The sequence below is a fragment of the Helianthus annuus genome, chromosome 8 (assembly GCF_002127325.2).
Source record: "Helianthus annuus cultivar XRQ/B chromosome 8, HanXRQr2.0-SUNRISE, whole genome shotgun sequence".
In the NCBI taxonomy this organism is placed as follows: Eukaryota; Viridiplantae; Streptophyta; class Magnoliopsida; order Asterales; family Asteraceae; genus Helianthus; species Helianthus annuus.
In genome coordinates, this window is record NC_035440.2 from 60420877 (window position 1) to 60446488 (window position 25612).

Genomic DNA, 25612 nt, shown 5'->3' on the forward strand with positions numbered 1-25612 from the left:
TTGGACGTGATTTTACGAGGTGTTACAGCCGTATAAGGTTATACGAACCATATACAATTAACCAACTTTTTTTTAATTAGTATATGTGGAATTGACAAAAACGCAGTAACGTTGAGGATTTAGAACTACGAACCTTGTTTGAGTTAGTTAATATTACACCAATATGAGGCTTTGTGATGATATCTTACAAATTGGGAACCACATGTTCGTGTGTTGCAGTTTGGAAAGATGACTGGATAGAGATCATAGCCAACCTAAATCCACGAATTCCTGCGTCTTGTATTTATTAACGATGTTCTGATATCGAGAACTGTCGGAGAAAGCCCATCGTTTACCGTGGAATGCATCCTTAAACCTGATAGCAACATTTGCATTTGTAAAGTTTACAAAAGCAAACTCAGCATTGACTCGACTCCTACCATCCCAAAAGGATATGAATAACCGATACAGCCCATTTGTAACCCAATTAAATCTCGTAACTGTGAATCTCTTCCCTCCAAAACCACCACCTTGTCACGCATGTCTCCTTGAGCGTAGATTCTTGCTTAAACGATGTTTTGATATCGAGAATGTTCGTTTGGGGAGAATGTTCTGGAAATTGAAGGAAAGGAAGGTTGTAACTTTTTAAGATTAACTAATAGCTCCAGTCGCTGATATGACAAACCATCGATGCAAGAAGAATGCGTACAATAATAATGATTCAACTGCTGCTATTGAGTCTTCCATGGTTGTTGATTGTTGAACGGTTGAAACTGTACAATAATAATGATTCAACTGCTGCTATTGAGTCTTCCATGGTTGTTGAACGGTTGAAACTGTACAATAATAATGATTCAACTGCTGCTATTGAGTCTTCGATGCTTGCTTTATGTTTATCAACTGGTCGTTTGTATGAGTTTTCCTTCTCTTTGATGAAATGGGATTTGTTTCAAAGTAAAAAAGAAAACTGAAACCAGTTTTCCTTGATAGTTAAAAGTCGCCTTTCGTCGGTCGACACAAGTGAAATTGGTGGAACCCGGGTGTTGCGGTCAACCATCTTGATTGTTGGTCGAATGAGATTTGGTGTTGAACATAGACTATTTGGATCTTGTTGGTGAAATATGAGAATGACTAGTTCTCTCTAATAGCCTTCTTTCCATAGCCACCATTTCCATAGGAAATCGAATTTTGTGAATATTAAAAAGTAGGAAATCGAAACCCTAACGTGTGAATATTAACTCCAAAAAAAAAGGAAATCCGATGTATACATACCGTATAACCTTATACGGCCTGTATAAAACTGTCGTATATGTTGTATACGACCAAAATTTATTTTAACATGATGTATATGGGCCGTATAAGGTTATACGACCCGTATAGAATAAAATAAACTGACAAAGGTTGCGCCCACAACCTTTGTCAGTTTATCTTATTTTATACGAGCCGTATAACCTACACCATGTTAAAATAAGATTTTAGCATGTGTTATATTTTTATTATTAATAAAAATAAAAATGGTTGGCAGTCACAAAGTCGTATAAATACCAAAAGAGGTGCACCACCGACTCTCTTCCACCTTCTTCTTCCGATCATGCCCTCTGAAACCCTAATTTCACATTTCAAACCTTCAACTTCACCTCTCAATTCCTCCAAACCACCCACACCTACCACCACCTCACCACCACCACCTCCCACCGCCGCACAACCAATGATTTGCACCGCCAAATCATCCAATTGGCTCGACCGCCTCCGTTCTTCCAGAGGCTTCCCGGATTCCGATCACATTGATCTCGAACACTTCCTCTCAACTTCCACTGACAAAACCGATTCATCGGTAATTAAATTCACCTGTAAAAAGCCTCTGATCGATGAGAATTTCGTCGCCGAAAAGCGTGACGATGATAATAAATCTGTACAAAAGCGTGATTTGATAAACAATGTACTTTCGGAGCTTTTTTACATGGGAGAGTGTGAGGAACAGTCGAGAATTAAGATGGAAAAGAGTTGTAGAAACAGGAAGCAACTGTGCCCTAGAGTTCATGTTGTTTTGGCGAATTCGGATGTTCGGAATGATACTGCTGCTCGAAAGGATAGGGTTTCTTTGAGTAGTGGGCGGAAGGTTAAGGAAGTTAGCCAGGTGAAGGAGTGTGTGGGAGTGGGAGAGGGAGAGGGAGAAGAGAAAGGCGGTCGGGATTGTGATCTTTCGGCATATTCGCAGACGGAGGTTACGGTTATTGATACGAGTGTTCCATGTTGGAAGTTTGAGAAGGTGTTGTATAGGAGTAAGAATGTGTGGAAGGTTGGGGATAGGAAAGGTAAGGGGTTGATGAATGGTGATAAGAAGAGGAAAGAGAGGGTGAGTGAGAGTGGTGGCGATGTACCGAAGAAGAAGTTGAAAAAGAAGATGAAATTGAGTAATTCGTTGAAGGCTGATCAGGTAGAACTCTTTTGATTTATCCTTGTGAATTTATGCTTGATTGAGTTGTGTCGCAATACTGTCGTACACCTGCACCGGTTGTGCTATGTAGTTACTAATCATAGAACACTGCATATCAATAGCCACATTGTTAGTGTTTTGGTCCTTTGTTACATCAAGTTGCTGTTGAAAAGATTGGTTTCTTTGTGGAATATAACATAAGGGGTTGAGAAAGATAAAGCTAATTATACTCATATATCTATATGTTATATTGTGTAGGGACGCGACCAAGGCAAGGTGGTAGCAGGAAATGAGAAGAAACGGGATAATTCTAGCCAACTACAAGAAAAGAGGCATGTTACTTCATATGATACATAGTTTAGATAAAGTATACTTTGTTCACTTATCATGCTCTCATGGACTTGTTCTTTTTTCTTTCTTTCTTTTTTTTTTTTTTTTTTTTGCAGTTTTTGCAAGAAACAAATAGATGAAGGTTCATCTGTCATTCTTATTAAAAGCATCCCAACAACAAATAAAAAGAATGCGTCAGGCATCTCAAATGGCTGTGTGAAATCTATGCAAAGATAGAACACATCAAATTTAGGGTTCTTCCAGAGGTGAGTTCTTCTTTACTTTTTTGCAATCAGACATTCAAACCTTCATGATGAGAAGAAACTATATATTTCACTATGTTTGCATTTACATAAACACTCTGTAGATTGCGGTTTGTAATATTACTCAATTTGATACGGTGTTGTAGCTTGTGTTAGTCTTTGTACTTTTGTAGGGGTGTTAGTTGGCTGATGTAGTTTTGGGTTATTTGGTAGTTTAAATTCTCTCCAAGTTATATGATAACTGAGCTGAATTAGGTGGCATTTGAACCGAATTATCCCGATTAAGAGTTCTGTTTAAACCATTTTGTGCTTGGTTAAACCAGATAAGCATCAATAAATTTCCTTCTTGGGTGTTACTACTACTTAAATTGAGCTGTTTTAAGCAAGCTATATGCTAAACTATAAGGAGATGTTGCCAACCATATCTGTAATATCAGAACCGGCTCAACTGACACCAAGTATATGAGGAACTATGTCAAGAGGACAGTTTAGACTCTAAATGTAGTGATGCAACAGACCAACAGCTAATCTCGGGAAAACAAATTTACCAGAAAAATCTATGTTGTTAAAAGCCCAAGGCACACTCAAGGTGCATAGCCCGAGCATGGAGCCCGGAGCCTACGCGCTTAAAAAGCGAGGCACATAGTATAAAATTTCATTTTTAGGGGTTTTAGGCTAGTTTTGGTTGTTTTAGGTTGATTCCAGCTTTATTTAGGTTTTTTTAATTACCATTTTTGGCAGAAATTTGGCCAGAAAATGCCCTAAAGCAGCGCCTGAGACCCGGAAAGCTCGGCTTTCAGGGCGCAGCACATTTGGTTCGCTGGGCTGCGCTTGAGCACCTAGGCAACATATGTTAAATGTATCAAAACTTACCTGCAACATCAGTTTCTACAGTAATTTATCCCTGTTATCAAATGTTGCATATGTGATAGAAGTATGGTTAGAAAGTTTTTTACCTGGTAACAGTTAAGAATTAAAAAAGTTAAGCATATGTAAAACTATCACCCCATAAGATTAAAGGACAAAGTTATGCACCCAAGCCCAACAATCTGATCGAAGTTTATCATAAAGTGGTTTAACAATTGCATAAATGTTATTCAACTATCTATACTTGATGCAATGCTTGCTTTATGTCTTTTTAAACCAGGTAACCTGTAGTAGTCAGAATCTTTACAGGACCAGATGCATAACAAAAACGAATAATAGCAGCAAATATTTTGGAAAACATGTCTAATTGATTGACCTATATGGCCATATAATTTTTTTCTGCAAAACATAGCTCCTGTTCTGAACAAGTTAGTTCTAAATGACCAATATCGACTGAAGTTGCAAAATAGCAGCAACTACTAAAGTTGCAAAACATTAAGTAAACTGAAAATTACTTAAATATGCATATTATATAAAGTACAATTATCTAATGTTTGAAATGCCCCTTTTGACACTAAAAACAGAATACATGAAAAAAAAAAACAAAAACTGTGCAATAAAACCTTATGCCCAATCAATATATGCATCAATAATCAGTAAACCCGAAGAATCACTAACAAACCTCTAGCCAGATAGCCAACAAAGATAGTATGGGAGAGTGGCAAACCTTGGGTTATATAGTTTCTACCGTGCCAAAATATTTGTTCCACTCATTTCCATTTTCATCTTCTCTCTTTAACTTTAATAATTTTTATCTTTTTAACGCCTTAAATTACACCAAATCCGCCTTTGGCGGGCCTCGCACCCTTGACCTCAAGGGGAGCAACACCTTAACTCCAATGGCTTTGCCAATTGGACCCAACCCCCCACCCGTCTTCAACTTTATTTCTTATGGCGCGTTTTGACTTTTGACATGGTTGTTCTCCTTTGATCGACTCAGAAGTATAACTTGGAGCATGATTTCTTCTCTCATATTCATCATGTAGTTGTTGGTTAGCATTCATTGTTTTTTTTTTTATCTATGATGTCCCTTTCACTTTCTCGTTAAGTAAAATTTTTTTGTAAGCAAGCTTACTCCTTGGATCGATATTCGAGACCGAAGCAATATATAAGTGCGTTAAGTTCTTAATTTACTTTCCTACTGTTACCGTAGAATAAAGACTTGTATTATTGGAATCATTCATACATTCATTCAATAGCGCATAATTTCACCATCAAAATCAATGAGTGTGATCTGTGACGCGGCATAAGTTATTAGTAAGTATATAATTAAACATCTTAATAGTGTTCCTGAAATCACGTGAACTTCCTAGCATTTTACCAATCATATAATCTAATCAACCGACTGATTCCCTGAGCTTTCTATCTCAAGGTCCTTTCCGAAGTGTGCATCCTCACCATCATTTCCATGGATTCATGGAACACCCTTTCTAAAATATCTTTCATGTTTCCGACGTCTGATAGTCCTATTATGAGTTCATCTAAAAACCAAAGTTTTGTGCTATCATATTTTTCATTTGGGCAAACATAATAAGATTGCCGGACTTGATCACTTTAGTTCTAATATCATCATCCGATTTACCTACTTGAGTATACCATTTTCGAACAATCAAGTTAGGCTACACATTAGATGCATAGTTGTCAATAGCGATCGTAGCGATCGCCGCGCTACGTAGCGTATAGGTCTAGTGTCTCTATTAGGGTTGTAGCGATGGATAGCGAGAATAGCGACACTTTTTTTTGTTTTTTTTAATATAAATAGCAATGAAATATAGCTATAAGATAGCTGGATCTTAGGTTTTTGTTAAATATACATGTAAATAGCATATATACCAGGGTATTTTGATATAATATACATATAAAATAAAAAAAATCTAGTGTATTGCTATTTATAAAATAGCCGCCCGCTATTTATCGTTATTCACTATGTAGCATATACCTTATTGATATTTGTCGCTATTCGCCATTAACAACTATGATTTGATGTGAGTTCAAAGCAACAGACTTATCCTAATTCGCAAAAAAACAAGGAATTCAAATACTCAGTTGAAATTCCATTAGAACTATTATTATCAAAAGTATACTCAATCTGCCCATTTAGCAAACACTTTTCTATTGCTTGAATGCTTTCCATTTCAAACCCGATGAGTTGACCAGGAGACAAATTTATGACGTTTTTTTCTCAACTTTCAATCATTATTGTCAAAGTGGACTTGTGGTGTTGAAGACCTGAAGTCCAACTAGGGGTTCGCGAACATATCCTAAGTGTGTTTCTTTGTAGTATATATGGACTTAGGAAACATTTTGTAAACATTTTCAGTGATGGTAGTTCTACATGGATGTTCCAGTTATGGATAACCTCCACAAAACTTACAGAAAGCTCATCTACTATGACTCTATGATCATGTGAGTTTATATATTTTTATTTCCTTTTTGGTCAAATTTCTATGGTTCCATGATCCTCACTTCGAAAACTGGTCTGTGTTTGTCCAAGTAAGTAGCTCATTGTTACGGTTAGGGTACTAGCACTGTTTGGTTTTGAGGAAGGAAGATACATTTCGTTGCTATGTTGCATTTGCTTTTATCTTTAGCATTATGGTAGTTGACTAGTCGAAGTAATCTCTATGTTTGATTGTGGTGCATTTTGTATGTCATTGTTGCTTTTAAGACGTCGAGGCTCTAGCAACATTAGCTAATAGTTACACACACTATATTAACTATCAATAGTTACACACATAAACTCTAACAAGTAGCTTCACTGTGATCACTGATATACATTCATGTGTATGTTTCATAGTTGCCTAAATCGCTAGGGTACCCACGATAAACGTATTGGATCGTGGTGTACCCAATCGCAATTTGCTACCGATCTGGAACGTCCTGGTACGGCGATCCAAATTGATTAGGTCCGGCGATCCGAGTTGCTTAGGTATGGCGTTCCATATGACGAATTCCTTCGCCGGTGTTGTTTTCAGCCGGAAACCAGGAAGAAAGGGAAGAAGAAGACAACCAAGAAGAAGGGGAAGAAGAAAGCGGCTGCGTAGGTGTTTTAGGGTTTAAGTAAGTTTAGTTATTTCAACGTTTAACCCCTCTATTTTTACTAGTCTACATTTAAACCATAAAACCTGTAGTTTTTTTACTTAAAAAGAATAAAAGTAGTTTGTGTATTTAAACATTTAACCCCCTCTATCTTCACTAGTTTACATTATGTTTGGCAATTTGAATTTTGGAATTTGGTCATTTCTGTTTTAATTTGTGTACACCGAACCGGACTCCATGGTACACTGTTCCGGTTCGTACCGAAATGAACCTACCCCCCTCCATACCGAAAACGTACCCGAACAACGTAAGTACCGGAGCGAACCGCGAATTAGGTAACTATGGTATGTTTTGATTATTACGCGAAGAATTTCACGCTACAAACTTCAAGAAATTAAAAATAAATCCTAGAATTGCACAAGTAATCTTGGTTGATGTTAAGAATACCTATAACACTACAACGAAAATTATTGCGACCTTAGAAAAGTCAAGAGATTTGCAGATTATATACATTACATGTCCTCAAAATCGAGGACGAGGAGTAAATGCACTATCTCTTTTACATTGCTCTGTGTACAACTGAATAAGCTTCATGTACAACCAATAGCTGCATATGTTCTATCTCTTTTAGACATCAGCCTTTTTAATTTTATTAAGTAAACTATTCATGATATTTTCATCCCTGTGGTTGCATTCTCACATATTAGCCTCTACAAAACCCTATTTTTGACCCAGATGTGCACAAGGCAACCTTTTTAAGATCAAGTAACTAATACTGTTTTTCATTTAATCCTAATATTTAAAAACTATGTTTTAGAGTTATGAATTGCTTGTGTAGGTCGAGAAAGTACAGCGGGAGCAGCAGTTAATATGGACAAAGATGAAAAGAGACTTGTTTACCGATCATCTCGATCTGGTCTTCAGGTTTTCAACCAATCCATTCTATTTATGATATCTTCTCTTATTATTTTTATTGAACAAGAACGCATCATAATGATTGAAGATATTATATAAGCTTGGTTTCTGTAATCATGCATGCACGTGTTTGGGTGTTTAGATCAAGTTATTCAGTTTCTTTTCCAGTTATTATTTTAGTTCATATAAGACTTCAAGCTGCTGCTTATGATCACTAAAGAGAGTGTTTATGACATTTTAAGTTGCTTTATTTAATAAAGTTGTACCATTATTATATCTATCTATTTAATAAATGTTTACAAAATATTTTGGTTTAACATTTTTGTTTTATTTTGAATGAATGATTGGAATCTCTCTTTGTGATCAACAGCCAAAAAATAGTTGATTTGGTGTATAATTATTTGACGGTTCTAATTATATGAAAATCAGTTGCAAGTAGTGTGTTGGAAAAACTGATGCTTATATTTGAATGATGGGAACACAGGTATGAAGATGGAAGATGGAATCGAAGAGTTGCTTATGAGTTTTATTAAACCAGCTACTTATACTCTCTATAACTATAATGAAGGTGTTATTATTGTCAAGTGGTTTAGTTTATAATATAAAGCATAATCTACTAAATCTGTTTTAGTTAACATTAGTTATAGTTCTTATTCAGGGCCGAGTTGAAATGGGTGAGTTAAATTGGGTATCTTTTTTTTTTTTAATTTCAGAACTGATCGTTTAAAAAAGAGTTATCAATTTACGCCAGTCTTCCAAAAAGAGTCAAAATGCTTTTGTGTCTGCTAGTTTGCGGATATATTTTATGAACATTTTTCTATAAATAAACATTTTTTTTCTGGTAATTATTTTTAGAATTTATATCAATTACAGAGACAGCTAGAAATGACGAAGGGTTCAATTTTTTTAATTTAAAAATCTAGTTTATTATCGTATGTTCAATTTCTGTTTTTTTTTTCTGTTAATTATTTTTAGAATTTGTATCAGTTACATTCAATGTGTAATTCAACGTGTAATTACATTCATATGTTACATAGTTATATGTTAACTATGGTTCATAATGATATGGAGAGAGGGGGGAGACGAGGGGGCAATAACGGGAGAAGAGATGTTCGTTTACGGCAATACAGGGGCATCGATCAGTTTCCAAACCTTACTACTTTCTTTGTCACTATTCATCCAGATGGAAGGCTTTTTAGCCATTTGGGGTTGTCAGAGATGCCTTCGTACCCAAGAATGACGCCGGGGGTAACTTTTTCGGGTTTGTAAGGTTGGAGAAGGTGGGTAATCTCAATGAAGCGGTGGTTAGAATGAACAATGTGAAGATTTTTGAAGCTAAGTTAAGTGTATCCTTGGCGAAGTATGACAGATTCAACAGGAAGTTCGATGTTTCAACGAATAATAACCGGGATCCTACCTGGGTTTCAAAGGGTGTACCAAGTCAAGACTTGTCGTTGGGGTCAGGTGTTAGGATGGAAGGGAGGTCATACATGGAAGCTATGGCGCCACATTGGTAAAACGGCCACATAGGTCATACATGGAAGCTATGGCGCCACATATGGCGCCCGCTATATCCGAAACATTGCGTGGGGAGATCAGCTTTGGCTGAGGTAGTGGACGTCAAAAGTATGCAAGTCCTGCGAAGGTTGTTAGCCTCGATGGGGTTCGAGGAAGCGGGTATTTTGTACTTAGGAGGGATGCATGTATCTGATTTTTCGTAATGGAAACGAAGTGTATAACTTTCTGGAGGGGTAACAAGCCGTATGGGAACAGGAGCATGGGGTTAGCCAAATTTTGAGTGGGAAAAGTTTTCTGGGAACAACCAAATCTCTTCTGAAAGGCGACGCAGGAGTGTAGGTCCCAACGATAATTCTTCAAAAATCCCAGGGGAAGTTGAGTTTGGCCAGCAAGATATTGGGCCTAAGGAGTTTTTGGTGGGGTCTAGTACTCCAAAAAGAAATAGGAAAAGGCCAAGGAGAGCTGTTAGCCCAGTTATGTCAACAACCGCTTTAGGTCCCTCTCAGGCAGATTTTAATGCTCAGACACCTTCTAAAGAGATCCCTCAAGATCTGAATGCTCCTTACTCTGAATTAGTTAACATGGAGATTAACAAGAAGGGTGAAGAGCAAAATATTTTTGGGGCTAAAGAGCAAGTTTCGGCAAAGGAATATAGCTCACCTCCCAGATGCACAGGCTCGGGTACAATGTAATTAGGTCTCCACATTATTTGATTGTGAAGTTGTTAATTCTTTGGGTCAGTCGGGAGGTTTATGTTGCTTATGGAACCCGAGTGTTTTTAGAAAGCACAATGTAATTAGGTCTACACATTATTTGATTGTGGTCGGGGAGTTGATTACTCTTGGGGTGAAACTGAATATTGTTAATATACATGCTCCGAACGACGCGGGGGCTTGTAGGTCTCTATGGCGGGAGATCTTGGAGCATCGGTTTGCTTTGGAGGGGTTGTGGTTGTTAGCAGGGGATATTAATGACGTGTGTAATCTAAGTGAAAGGTTGAATTCTGTTTTTGTGGCATCACATGCTGGGCATTTTAATGATTTTATCGGTTCCGTGGAGTTAGTAGAGTATAATATGGGAGGCCATTCGTTTACATACATATCTGACAGGGAAGATAAACTGAGTAAGCTAGATTGTATTTTTGTGTGTCGGGGTTTTATCGAGAAGTGGCCCAGGGCAGCTTTGACCGCCCTGCCTAGGGATTGTTCAGATCATTGTCCGGTACTTTTGTCTACGTTTCCGGTAGATTTTGGTCACATCCCGTTTAGGGTGTTTGATTCGTGGTTTGAAATTCTCGGGTTTTCTTCGTATGTGGAGAGGTTGTGTATGGGTTTTCGTTTCGTCGGGCCTGCAGATCTAGCTCTTGCTACTAAACTAGAGTGGATGAAGAATATAATTAAACTTTGGGTAAAAGGCGGAGAAGGATAGGTGCAATCAGACCTTAACAAACTTGAAGTCTATGATTGAAATGATTGAAATTATAAGGTTGTATCCGAAACCGAAAAGCTGAGGGTGCTGGATGTAAAACAAAAGGCTTGAATTCGCTGGGCTATAAAGGGGGACGAGAATAGTTCTTTTTTCCATGGAATTTTGGGGTATAATACAGAAAATAGCCGAGTAAGTGGTTTTCTGATAAACGACTCTTGGGTGACGGATCCTCGGGCTCTTAAAGAGTCAGTGGCAGATTTTTTTTTCCAGAAATATAAGGAGCCGATCCGGTCTCGTCCCAACTTTTCTTTCCCAAACCTGGCTGTACTTTCAGAAACAGAGGCAGATGTCTTAGTAGCCCTGTTTTCCATAGTGGAGATTAAAGGAGTCGTTTGGGAGTGCGAAGGGGATCGAGCTCCCGGTCCAGACGGATTTAATTTCCGGTTCCTAAAGATGTTTTGGGGAGGTTTGGAGCGGGATTTTAAAAAATTATTTGATGAATTTTATTGTCGCGGGTCGTTGAGCCATGGGTGCTTCTCGTCTTTCATTGCTCTTATTCCGAAGGTGAAAGACCCGATACACTTTTCTCAGTTTAGACCCATCAGTCTAGTTGGGTGTATAAATAAAGTCCTTTTGAAGGTTCTTGCTAATCGTTTAAAACGGGTGATTGGGGGTTTGGCTTTGGAAGAACAAACGGCTTTCGTAGCTAATAGAAGTATTTTGGACGGTCCTTTAATCTTAAACGAGGTTATTTCTTGGATGCGAAGGAATAAGAAAAGGGGTTTTTTGTTAAAGGCTGACATTGAAAATACGTATGATTCCTTAAATTGGGGCTTTGTGGATACCGTCTTGGAGCAAATGCGTTTTCCGCTTAAATGAATAGAATGGGTCATGGCTTTAATATCCTCCGCTCGAGCATCGGTTCTTCTTAACAGGTTTCCTACAAGGGAATTTGATTGCTCTCTGGGTCTTAGGCAGGGGATCCATTATCGCCGTTTTTGTTCATTTTGGCTATGGAGGCTCTTACAAGATTTATAAAGCAAGCATGTATAACCAGTACCGATAGTGGGATTAGATGCGGATGGGCCTCCCCCTATTTTTATTTATTTATTTATTTTAAATTCAACATGTTTTCAACATTTAATAAGTTATAAAATAAAATCATTAATATTAAAAAAAACATTACATAACTTAAAAAATACTAGATTGGTAAAAATTAAAAATCCTAAGAATTCCATTTTTAGCGATCTTTTCTTTCATTTTACGTAAAATTGGACGGTATTCTTTTGGATACGGGTTGATATCGGCTGTCATTATCTTCCATTCCTTTAACCGAACCGGTTCGTCCACTTCACGTTGCTTCGTCTGTACCTTTTGGGTTGTGACCTCGGTGTTTACTTTGAACTAGGCCATCAGGTCCATTTTCGAACCGCCCCAGATGAGGCTTGTTTTTTTGCAGCCGCTGCCTTTTTGGCTTTGTCCCTACCCTGCGGACGTGCCTCCTATAGAACTACGTGTTCTTCTTCATCAAATTCCGGCTCGTCGTTTATATTTATCTGACATTGTGCGTTCGAGCCCCCTACACTATAACTTCCGGTCTCCGAGATTTTTGTCCGTTTAGCGCTTGCAACCTTGTTTGGAACCGGCGCCCACTTCTTATTCGTTCGCATAACCTCCCATGCCCGGACGTGTGGGAAAATGACCAGATGCTCATCTTCGTATCTACACATCGCCTCTTTAAAAACATCTTCGTCACTCTACCCCCTAGGACGATTAACATATAAATTATTATATGTCCCGGCAAATCGGTTCACGACCGGATGCATCTTTCGCTACTTCGAAGCGACGGAATTGAGATCGCGATACGAACCTTGTTCCATAATCGCAAGGAACTTTCCTAATATTTCTTTCCAAAAACCATCACCAATTTGGTTGTTACCTGTATTTTTAGAATGTAACAAAAGCTATATATTAAAATTGTAAAGTTTATATATTTTTAGTATAAAATTTATATATTTTTACATACCAACAATGGGGCATTTTGATGTGTTAATTCATGCCTTAGCTAACGTCTCCTCCTCGATCTTTGACCAAGGTTGTGGCTTGGCTCTCGAAGGTTGATCACCGGCTAGACGCGCCGCTTGCTTCCCTTTTTTCCGTTTCGAGGTTTGGGGTTGCGTCTCTGGAACCTATTGTAACACCCCGTGTTTTCGAATGTTAAAGTCAAAGTCAGAGTCCAAGTCAACTTTGACTTTCTTTGACTGTAAATAGTCTATTTTGTGTTTTATTTGTATTATGTGGAGTAAGTGTTGTAATCAGAAAGCATCGAAGCAATCGAATGTTTGATCGACGCGAACCGATTTACGACTGTGAATAGTAGGAAGTAACAATGCGGTAAATTTAACTAATCAGTAATCAAACCGATCTAACCATCATCGAACTCAAATCTCGAATTACACGAACTTTGGTTGTTGCTATACGTGTGTGTGTGCCTCATGTGTTACCTGCAATGTTTTAAAAACCGGTAAATAACGGCCGGTTATACCGGTATTACCGTTTTCGGATGTAAATCCGGTACGAAACACCCCGGTAAGTAGGAGAAACGGCATAGACTTTGTACCGCCGGTAAAATCCGGTATACCGGTTTGAACCGTTATACCGGTACCGTCTCAGGTCTGTTTTTTGGTTGGGATTTTACTTTTTATCATCCCATCTCCATGTTTACTCTTAGCTTTAACCTAACAACTTTTAATATTTTATCTCCATCGATCAAAATTCAAAACTTGTTTCATCACTCCATCATTCGTGACTTGTTCCATTTAATATTTTATTTCCATCGATCAAAATTCAAAACTTGTTTCATCACTCCATTATTCGTGACTTGTTCTAGACTTCCATCACCCCCATCGTTTGTTCCAGATTTCTATTTTAATCCAATTTTGGATTATTTTTTGAGTTAATGTTGTAATTTATGAAATTATACAATTAACTAGTCAATCCGGTTGAACCACCCGGCACAACCCGGTGCAACCGGTTAAACCATTTTTGTGCCTAATCCGGTATGATTAAAAAACCGGATTTTAAAACATTGGTTACCTGTGCGTGTTTACTTTATGTTTTGTGTGGTGATCAATCGAAACTCGAATCGAAACTCAAAGCTCAAACCGAATGCAATCGAAATCGAATTACGACAATTGGTAACGTAAGGATAGGGTGAAATATAGATGATTGTATGTTAGATATAGTAGTTGGGACTGAAAGTAATTTGAATAGGAAACTCTATCGTACTCGTATCGTCTTCAATCGAAATCGAAATATCGAAAATTGTCGCACCGAACACTCGAACCAGGCTGCTAATCGACCAGGCTGTCAGCCGATCGAACAGACTGTTCGATCGAGCAGGCTGTCCGATCGGGATGCCAGCCGATCGGCCAGCCCTTTCCTCTTTTGGAGCCTATAAATAGGGCTGTCATTGTCACTCTTTACCACTTTTGGAAAGCTCTGACCGACCAGCTCGTGCTCCCCTTCTTTTCTCAGATTTCTTCGGATTCTGTTAAGTTTTCATCCTAAATCTTGTACTTTCTTGATCAAAACATGCTCCTAGACCTTTCTATCTTTCAATTTTTGATTTCTAACCGTGAAATCACCAAGATCTAAGCATTCTTGGATGATGTCATCATGGTGTTCTTCAAGAACATCATGTTTTGGCTTCAATCCACCCTGAATAGCTCGGATCTAACCGATTTCCACATAGACAAACTAAGATCTACCAAAGATCTAAACATTTACATGTTGTGAAGGATTGAAAGAAGGATTTCCAACTTTCTTTCAACTCTTTTACACTCAATGCCTTCGAACCGGTAGAAACGAAGCTTGAGTCAACTCACCAATCATTCTAGTGGATGAGTGGTTCAAGATTCGGACTCTACCCACAAGGTTCACCGACTTTGGGTTTAACGTCAAACCACCATTCCGAACCGTTCACTGACCGGATTTGGGTGATTCCTGTCCGAGCAGGAGAAACAAGTAAGAACGAAGGTTCCCTGGTTAAGCTCGTTGTCAAAGTACCTCAATATAACGCCAGATAATCAGAGCAGCCAAGTGTTAGACGAACAGGCCGACCAGGTCAGGATGCTCGAACGAACAGCCCAACTGATCGGACATGCCAGCCGATCTACCAGGCCAGCCGATCGGCTAGCATATGGCCCCACAACTTAAAAATTTCATGAAGTATGGTATTGAACGAGGTACTGTTCGATCGAACAGCTGTTCGTCAACATTACTCCTCGGATCATGAGATACTATGCTTCAACACTTAATCGATGTTCAATTCGTTTGTCGTATAAGAATGCCACCCGATCGAGCATGCTATTCGATCGAGTAGGCTGTTCGATCGAGTGACATCCTGATGAGGACTACTACTGAAGTTCCTAACCGATCGGTTATGCCGACCGATCGAACGGATCGTTCGATCGACCTGAAAGGTAAGAACACTTCAGAGTTCTCAAATACTGCAACGAAAACTTCAAAAGGACAAGCCATCATACACAAACACATCCTTCACAAAGGAAGAAACAATCCACTCGAACAGTCCAACCGATCGAGCCTACCGGCCGATCGAACAGGCTGTCCGAACGGATTGTCCAGCCGAACGAACAACCCACTCGATCGAACCAACTGATCGATCGACAAGGCTGTTCGACCCACTTACACTTGTTTCCATTCTACGTGTTATTCATCGTTATGCTATCGAACTATTCAGGCTAACCCTACTCCCAAGCGCTCCCTTCAATCCATCAAAGCAATCGATGTGAGTATACTCGATCCCTTTTTGCTTTTAGCACTTTTGGGTGTTACATACGTTACTTATCAAAATCACTCTCGAACACACTACTCAATTATTTGAACGCTAACCGAATCGCATGTATTACGTGACTAGATGAATGCTTGTTGATTGTGTTTACACGTGGAATGCTGTCTACCTGCCTTAACGACGTAGTACTATAGTTTGGACTCAGCACCCGTTCACACGGGGGTTGTTAAGGACAATTACTTGCATGGATTACGGTGGTAATCATGTATTGCGAACCGTCTCGGACGGTCAACCCGCAGTCATTGGTATCGATAGGTCCATGTCGATAATTAACATGCTTCGTTTTCCTCTGTGTACGTGCTGGTTATGCGTAAACTCTTTCGAACTCTATATGCTATTATCAAACTTGTATGCTCACTTTTACATTATATGTATTGACTTTATTTTAACGTATGTGACAGGTGTTTAAGATGTTTGCTTGCTAGGAAAGCGAGGCTAGAATAAAGCTCTAGAGGCCCCCAACAAATAGTTGTCTGTCAGGAAAGAGCAACTAGAGCATAGTTGTCTGTAGATCTTGTCAGGCTGGGTCTTTAGGAGCATTTAAACAATATTTATGTGTCTTATTTAAATCTGAGTTGTCGGAACAGAATATTTGACTAGTTGTTATCTGTAATAATTTGTTTGTTATTTGGGACACGGTATTGGACGTGTTAATTTAAACTAAATAGTGATGATAATTGTTATGGAAACTCCTGGACAATCTGTTTCGCTCAGTGCCATGCCCCGATGATTCCGCCATCGGTTGGGGTGTGACACCTATTCTTCAACTTCACATTCTACGGGTTGAAACGATTCTACCGGTGGCGCTGAAGGTTGTGGTTGCGATTGCAATTGTGAGTTGAACAAGTTTCGCATTAGCATTTGTTGCATGGATTGCATTTGGTTCCTTTAAGCGAAGGCATTGGGGATTTGTTGAAAACCCGAGAAAGAAAATTGGGATGCCGACCAACTCGGATCCATTGTTGGATAATAGCCAGGTACCGAGAAAACGTTCGGGTTTGGGTTTGTGTTTGTGTTCGGGTTTGAGTTTGTGTTTGCGTTTGGGTTTGGGTTCGGGTTGTTTGGATTGTATGGATCCGTGGCAAAATTTATAAAAAAGATTGTAGAATTTTATAAAGTTGAGAGAGATTTTGAGTTGGAATGGTTAAAAAATGGGGTGAAAGATGTGTATTTAAAGATAAAATAATTAATTAATTATTTTAAAAAAATAGCTGTTAGAGAGGCATTTGATTCTTTTTTTTTTTTTTTTTATAAAAACTAGCTGTTAAATGGCATATTTTTGTATTGTGGAGGCACGGCAAGAACGTCTTGAGGAAGACGGTAAGGACGGGGACGAACCTAGAGGGATGGTGTGCCGGGGCGTCGCCGGCCCTCGCCGACCCTAAACCGCTCCCCACACCGATTAGCCTAATAAAAGTTGCGTTTTGCTGTTAAAAAAAGGGGATCAATAACTTGAATAATTGGCTTGTTTATGAATTACTGAAAATGTGGTAGAAAAGTTCTTTAATGATTCATAACTCAAAAAAGGACTTTTGTAAGAATTTAGGTTTTATTTTAGATGGTTGGTTTTATTATTTATTTGAATTAAGTGTAATTTGTTTGCTGTATTGGTCAGAATTAGTAATTCGGTTATATCTTTTATTATAGCTAATATGTAAGTTATTTTGAATGAGCCTAATGTTTTAGTTATGAATATTGCCTATAAACAGAGCTATGTATGTCATGCTTGATAGAACAAGTGTTGATATTATATTAGAGTTTCTACAATTTAGGTTTCTCTAAACGTTTGCTTGAACGTATTTAGCACATTTTATTATTTACATTTTGCATAAGATTATATGAACGCATCTACTCCTTAATAAAATACATGTGTCATATCATGATGGCTTCTTACATTTTATAGAGGAGCTTACCTATACACAAATAGGCAAAAGATCAAATACAAATAATCTTAACATACTAAACATACAAATTGAAGGAAAATCCAAAAAGACAAGGTGGCATTTTTGTAATTACCACCAACTATCAAAGTTACAACCAAAAATACCTAAAAAAACACAATTTTTTTTTAACCTTTTTTATTAAAAAATCGCTACATTTCGTTAGCAAAAAAAAAAAAAAAAAAAAAAAAATTTGGCTGCTACTAAAAGTAGCGATTTTTTAATAAAAAATGTTAAAAAAAATAAAATAATTTGTGTGTTTTTTTTTTATTTTTTTAGATTTTTTTTAGGTTTTTTGGGGGGTTTAGTTTTTAGCATTTTAGCTTGGGTGGGGGGAGGGGAGGTTAGGTTTTTTTTAGGTTTTTGGGGGTGGGGGGTTAGGTTTTTTTAGGTTTTTGGGGGTGGGGGGGAGGGGGTTAAGTTTTTTTTTTGGGTTTTTGGGGGGTGGGGGGGGGGTAGGTTTTTTTTAGGTTTTTGGGGGTGGGGGGGGGGGGGGTGGGGGTTTAGGTTTTTTTTGGGGGTGGGGGGAGTGGTTAGGTTTTTTTAGGTATATTTGTAGAGTAACTTTGATAGTATGTTAAGATTATTTATACAAGAACTTTACCCTACACAAATAAAACAATTATTGAAGATGTACATATATAACGGTTTAAAACTTTTAAAATCTCCAACGATGGATCAATTTGCATGAAAAAATAGAAACTGAAAACAAACTATAAAGCATTTAGATCTACTCTTTGATAAGTAATGATAATTAAATGATTTGGTATTGTGGAATGTGGATGAGGAGCTGAGTCAGACAACCTTTCTTTTAAAATGTAACACTAGTTTTTTTAACGCTAACTATTTGAGTATATCAAGGGGTATGGTTCCAAAAACTCACGTTAACTAATCAGGTCGCGTGTAGGACCATACTCCTACTACATTAATTTGTCTTCTTTCTGGACCTCATGCCGACTAATTAGGTAAAGCCTGGGTCGCGCGCGAGGCCAAGCAAAAATTAGACCGAAATTCCACACTTAGCTTCCTAGATTAAAACCCTCACTTCCTGGATCTCGCGCCGGCTATACGGGTTTACCCCAGAGGCCGCGTGGAGGGCAAAAGCGCATTAGGGCAGTACAAAAGTACGAGTGGCAAAGAAGTTGTCCAATCAGCGTCCAATAGGCTGTATCTTATCGTGCTCCACGATTAACAATCGTACATGAGACAAGAAGGTAGACAAGGACGCTTACGTGGCACCAATCAGCGTGCGACGACATCTGCTCCATGATCTCCACTCGCCTGCTGATGACAGAGAGACAACAAGGACAATGGTAAGGACACGTGTATCCATTCAGCGTGCGCCAACTCTATCCTCCCTTAGAAGCACTAACGGTTGTGGCAGAGGGGACAAGAAGAATATTTCTTTTTGTCGACTCAAGGCTCAAGGCCCATCAACCCATCTCCTTCTACACTACTTCGGCTATAAATAGGAGCCTTCATGCACAGGTTAAAGCATTCTGTTCTCTGCTCTCTCACTACTAATCACACACTTATTTCCTCAAAACACATACTTATTCTCACGCCGGAGAGTAGTTAAGAGGAGAACCCCCTATTCCCCCCTCTTAACAAGCTTAACGGGGTGTTTTCGTGTTTTGCAGGAAGATTAAGCCCACAACTCGGAGAAAGCCAAGAAAATTAACCTTATTGTTGAAGCATAAACCCAAATTAATCACCAGTTTAGTTCCATGTTTCTTCATATATATTTTGCAAAAGTTTTCTTAACGCTAACTATTGGAGTATATATTTTGCATATAAACTCACCAATATTCAAGAAACAAAACTAAACTTCCGTTAGAGAGTTGGTTGTTCTCATTTCTCAAAGTATGTTCAATAAGTTCAAAACTATTCAGACATTTACAAACTTACGGTCAAAGAGGGTGTAGGATCAAGGAACTTAAAAGGAGACGTAATCTACAATGGTAATGTATGATTAAAAAAAAACTAGATTTTCGATCCACCTATCCAACTTTTTATAAACAATAGTTTTAAGTAACAGGAATAACATGTTTATTCATTAGAGAATATCGTGGAATGTATGTCGCTAATATCTGGAAGTGAATTAATATATTGTGTTCATACACTAATTCTTATCTTGTAAGTAAAGATATTAGTATTTATACATCACTGAAGGTATCCTCAAATCTATATTTATCTTATATTAACTAAATAAATAAATAATAAATTAATATTAAATCTTATCATATTTTAATAAAATATTATCCTTAAATCTAAATTGTTAATTTAATACATTTTTAAAACAAATACTCTCTTTCCTACTTATCTTATATTAAATATACTAGGTTATAACCCGTGTACTACACGGGTTGAACAATTTAATTTACTCAAAGTCATAAGTGTATAAATAAAAGAACTACAAAAGAAAACAATATAATTGAAAACGGTATAATTCATAAATCTATAAACACTGATGGCCTATGTATTAAAAATTGAAAACAACATAATTCACAAATTTATAAACACTAATGGTGTATGTATTAATAATTTGTTACTTTTTTATTCTATAATCATTATACTTCATAGTGTAAAATGTATATGAATTGAATATATCACAAAAAAAAAAAAAAAATTAAGCATGAAAATATGTTCCTCCAAATAAGCATACGATGATATAATAAATAAGAATGATTTTTTTTTTTTTTACAAATTAGGAATTGAAATTCAGTTTTCTGATTTAGAAGCTCCAATTCGAAAAGGTTGATAGTTTCAACTCATGGAAACCAAAACATAAATATAACTTCATATTTCAAAATACAACATTAGAAAAAGTAAATATAATGTAAAATGTACAGCATTTAAATCATTCAAAACATAAACGAACATACCTTGTATTCCCATTGGACTTCTCTGTCCAAACCAACATCACAAATACAGGTCCTTCATTGAAAATCATATTCAAAAACTGTTTTCAATTTCAGCAACTTGTACAATTTTGTTCTGCTTTCAATTTCAACAACTTGTACAATTTTGATCGGAATGCGCTACAACTAAAGATATTAAGAAATGTGAAATTTAGAAAATTATATGTAAAAATACAATAATTTTTATGGAGATGTTAGTATAGGTATACTTGAAAAAGATAATAAAAAATACAAAGAGACCGGTGATGTTTTAGGCAAGGGCGCAATCATCTTCAACAGAACTTTCATCTGAAACAGTCGCTATATCCTCCGGAGGCTCTTCATGACCTTCAACATTCTCTTTCTCTTGCAACACCTCAATGTTGTTTGAAAGATAAACATTCATTTTGAAAATCTAATCATAAATAGCTAACCAATGGAATATCTGCTACAACTTTGATCCATCCATCACTGCTAACACAAAACTCACCATCCATTTTCTACCTTATGAACATTCCACTCATAAGACTACTATAAATTTAATGTATAATGTAAGGACAAATAAATAAAGCTAAAATAGTGTAAGGAAAATGAATACGATATAATTTTCTTCTTAATACCCAAGATTATGCAGAATGAGGAATCATCTTCTAGTGAAGGTCTAAAATGAAGGAAGGACTGAAGGTATGTTTAAAGGGGACTGACCAACCAACCGAAACACAAGAAAAAAAAGCACCCAAGTCGCGGTCTCTTACAACCGTATCTCATTCAGTTGTTAAATACAAAGTGTTTTCAAGCTTTTCAACTTCTACTCTCCATGATCTCCCATTGCTTGTAGGAATGCGTATGTGTGAGGTTGTCTTTTCACCAGTGATTTTAATTACCATAAAATCAACTATGAATCTTTTCTAACTGTTTAAAATTAAAAAAAAAAAAAAAAAGAAACAATACATAATAATGCAATCTAATAACATAGAAAACGTTTCTATGCATAAGGTTAGTAAACAACGCAATAGAAGTGAATACCTTGATACGTTCTTGTTCCGTTGGTTGTCTGGCTAAATCTTTGTTAAAAAATTCTCCAATAAAATCACAGATATAAGACAATGTTTTTGAAACAAAAAAATATATATATGATATAATTTTAACATCAAAGTCTTTCAACACAAAGGGCAATGGACCAGCAACAACTGTATGTTTCTTTCCAACACAAAGGGGTGATGCCCGATACAAAGAGCCAAAGATTTCAATATTTCTCTACATATGGTCTTTAACCTTGAGAGAAATTAAAGAATAGGACACATCATAACCTGTTTGGATAAATAATTATTAATGTAAGTATCTATAGAAAACCCACTTTAATTTAGAAAACCCGGGAAACTCAAAGCTCCTGATGTTTTTTTTTTTTTTGAAAAAATTTACACATGTTATATATATGTTTTAAGGGTTTTGGGCAAAAAAAATCAAAAAAGCGCCGAGTAGATATTAAAAAATAAAAAATAAACAAGTTTTGGTGTAACACATGTTACAAATATGTCAGATGAATGTAACATGTATTACACCAAAACTTGTTTATTTTTTTTAAAATATCTACTCGGCGCTTTTTTTGATTTTTTTTTTTTGACCAAAACCCTTAAAAACATGTATATAACATGTGTAATTTTTTCAAAAAAAAAAACATCGGGAGCTTTGAGTTTCCCGGGTTTTCTAAATTAAAGTGGGTTTTCTATACATCCTTCCCCATAATTATTAATACTAAATGTTATCCTAATTTATTAAAAATATAACTTTTTTTATTATTTGGTATACAAAATTATATTTATTCAACTCGTGTAAAACGCGGGATTTTTATTTTTTTTTATTATTTACTATTCAAAGTTCAATTTTATAACCCGTGTAATACACAGAGTTTTTAAAAATATGACTTTTTATCATTTGCTATGTAAATTTAGAACACGTGTAATATACGGGGTTTTTTAATGATATATTTTTTTTATTATTTGGTAGATTTTTCAACCCGACTATACATGGGTTTTTTAAAGATACGACGTTTTTAGTATTTAATATACAAAATTGCATTTATTTAATCTTTGTAATACAGATGGTTTTTAAAGATATAACTCTTTTTTAAATTTATTCAACATGTGTAATATACGGGGTTTTTAAGGATGTAATTTTTTATTATTTGGTAGATTTATTCAACCCGATTATACACATGTTTTTTAAAGATACGATGTTTTTAGTATTTAGTATACAAAATTACAATTATTTAATCTGTGTAATACACATGGTTTTTAAAGATATATTTTTTTATTATTTAATATATAAAATTACATTTATTTAACCCGTACAATATACGAGGTTCATAAAGATATAACTTTTTATTATTTAATATATAAAACTACAGTTATTCAACCCGTGTAATTAGTAATACACGGGGTTCTAACCTAGTCTATCTATACTTTCTATAAAAGGAGAAATCCAAGTGACATAAGAAAAACTGATGTGTCAGCTAAAGAGCATGTCCAACAAGGCTTTTCTTATGTCATTATTACATCATAAAGCCTAATATATAAAGACTTTAAAATTCAAAGTTGGCCCACTTTCACCTTTTCAAAGGTCTGCCCATCAAACCACTGCCCATCTCCAAACCTTTTCAAACCTCTGCATTCCAAACCACCTTTTCAAACCTCTGCATTCCAAACCTCTGACGATTCAAAATTCAAAATTCAAAATCTCTGCCAGATCCAAAATTATGGCTCCATAATCAAAATTCAAATCGTATATCTATAAAGAGTTCTTTTTAATTTCTCAGATCTTATCATCTCTCAGCTTTCTCTTTCTAAAACTCATTTTTTTCTCTCAAATGCAGACCACCATCGCACATGATCAAGAATATTATCTTTCTATTATCTCTGAGAGGTTTGGTAGCACCATTAGCTGTTTAGGTATTCTTTTTCACCATTAATTCTATTTTATGCTTTATATTTGAAGAAGTTGTAAATTAGGGTTTTACGAAACATGTTAGGAGCTGGATTGCAGTTTGGACATAGTCGTAATGGAGAAGATAGGTTCTACAATCCATCAAAAGCGAGAAGTAACCGTCAGTTTCAGGAGAATCTCCGGAGAGCTCAAAGTGACGTCACTGAAACCGATTCTACGACGTCGTGTGGTGCTGTTGCGAAGGCTTTGAAAGTGATTCTGGTGGACTTATTTTGTTGTTGTTTGTTGATTGATTGTTCCGAATCGCAAGAAACAGTGATCAGCAGGTATGTAACTGGATAATTGTGTTGTTGTTTATGTGTTTTAGTGTGTGTGTGTGTGTGAGATTGGTTAGGAAGAGAAAAGAAGTGGAGGTTTTCGTCGATTTGGTGCGCGTCCGTAATCGACCCGGACGAGTTTCGGTGCGATTCTATGTGATTTCGATTGATTTTAAACGAGTTTCAAAGAAGTTTCAATTTGTTTTTGTTTCATTTCAATCTGTTTTGATGTCTTACGGCGGATTGCGATTCAGTTTTAAATCGATTTGAAACTGTTTTGATGTGCAAGATTTCAGATCTGGCTTGCTGTTTTTTGAAAATTATTTAAAAAAAAGCAAATCAGTATTCAGGAAAAAGAGGATAAACTCTCTCCAATTCGTATATACCAAGTCCATTACGAATTGATTCTGTATTCTATGTTCACTTCTAGGCCAAGTAATTAGCAAAACTTAATAAAACTCCACACACAAGGTTATGCACCAGCTTATTGAAATCATTATAATGGATAAATATGATTATCATTAATCATATCATCAGTGCATATATCATTAATCATATCATCAATGCATATATCATATCATCAGTGCATATATCATAGAAAGTGCTGCTTGAGGCGTTGAGGAACTAAATCGAATGATTAGTAGCTGGGTCATATCTATTCATGTGGTGTTGTATGCTGCTGATGTTTCTGTTATCATAACAGTGTCACTTTTGGGACTTCTGATTTGATTACATACTGATTCTTGTCCTCAGCGTTTCAGAACGGTATATTAGATCATTACCTTCTATTATTAACTTGTATAGTACATTGTATGATATGATTGACTTTTTTTAAGATACTTATTGATCTCCTTTAAGTTAATTATTTATCCAATGCATATCCCGTAAGTTTGATCTTATCTCATCTAATAAATCAATTAATTCATTCTGTTCATCTACATCCAAATGCTAAATAATCTTTCTTTGTTGAGTTCATTCATGTTAAAGCAGGACGAGGCCAAGCTACTGATAGCCATGCTTTACTAAAAGGGTACTCATCGTCCACATTTTCATACTTCTATTCGCATTAATAACATCCCAATTTTTTTTAGCTTTTTAAATAACATGAAACTGATTATTAATAATAAACAAATATATATTTTTTCAGGTGAGAAGAGAGAAAAAAGTGGAAGGATGAAGCTGGTACAATTGTACCAGGTGTGACAAGGTGAATTGGTCTTCTTTCTTTCTGTCTTTATCTATAAAAAAAGAAGATTGGCTTATTCTAACAAGCTATAATGTAAGGACCGTTTAAAATTTCTAATGTTATATAATAAAAGATACTTAATTATATATATAAAGTACCTAGGTTAATCAAAAGTACAAAATAAAAGTTTGAAAGTAACATCTACTAGTCAACTACCACCGACTAGTTTAAAACATTCATAACATGAGTAGCAATTAGTTAACGCGGAAGCTTCAAAAAAGTAGTGTTCGGTTCTTGGTAGCATGCTTGATCACCATCCGGAAGGACCCCATTTGTACCTAGAGTCAAAACCACTTAAAAAGTTAGTCTTAACATAATTTCAATTTTCGTCAAAAATAAAATAAAATTACAATTTTCGTCCTATCGCATGTCGCGACGGACCTTCGCGTGGCGCCGGTGGCCCCGCGTGTCGCGCTAGATTCTCTTACCCTCGTCGCGTGGCGCGGGGGAATACGTTTTCCAGCAGGTCCAGAAACTGGACTTGCATATCCGCCCAGCTCCGGATTTTCACTAAGTTCAGCTTCAAATGGTTATAACTTTGGATCCGTAAGTCCGAT

General features: G+C 36.5%; 1 protein-coding gene across 2 annotated transcripts; it reads left to right on the plus strand.

Annotated features, from left to right (window-relative positions):
- The first annotated feature begins 1523 nt into the window (after positions 1–1523).
- Positions 1524–8511, plus strand: LOC110872991. Of its 2 annotated transcripts, XR_002554853.2 has the most exons (5): positions 1524–2416; positions 2675–2748; positions 2863–3012; positions 7814–7899; positions 8375–8511. XR_002554853.2 is itself a non-coding variant. In XM_022121890.2 (4 exons), the coding sequence occupies exons 1-3, from the start codon at positions 1571–1573 to the stop codon at positions 2981–2983; spliced, it is 1041 nt and encodes a 346-aa protein (XP_021977582.1). In that variant the 5' UTR covers positions 1524–1570; the 3' UTR covers positions 2984–3012; positions 7814–8004. The 2 variants fall into 2 exon arrangements, 1 of the variants encoding a protein (XP_021977582.1); XM_022121890.2 differs by lacking the exon at positions 8375–8511 and having other exon boundaries at positions 7814–8004.
- Positions 8512–25612: the final 17101 nt, after the last annotated feature.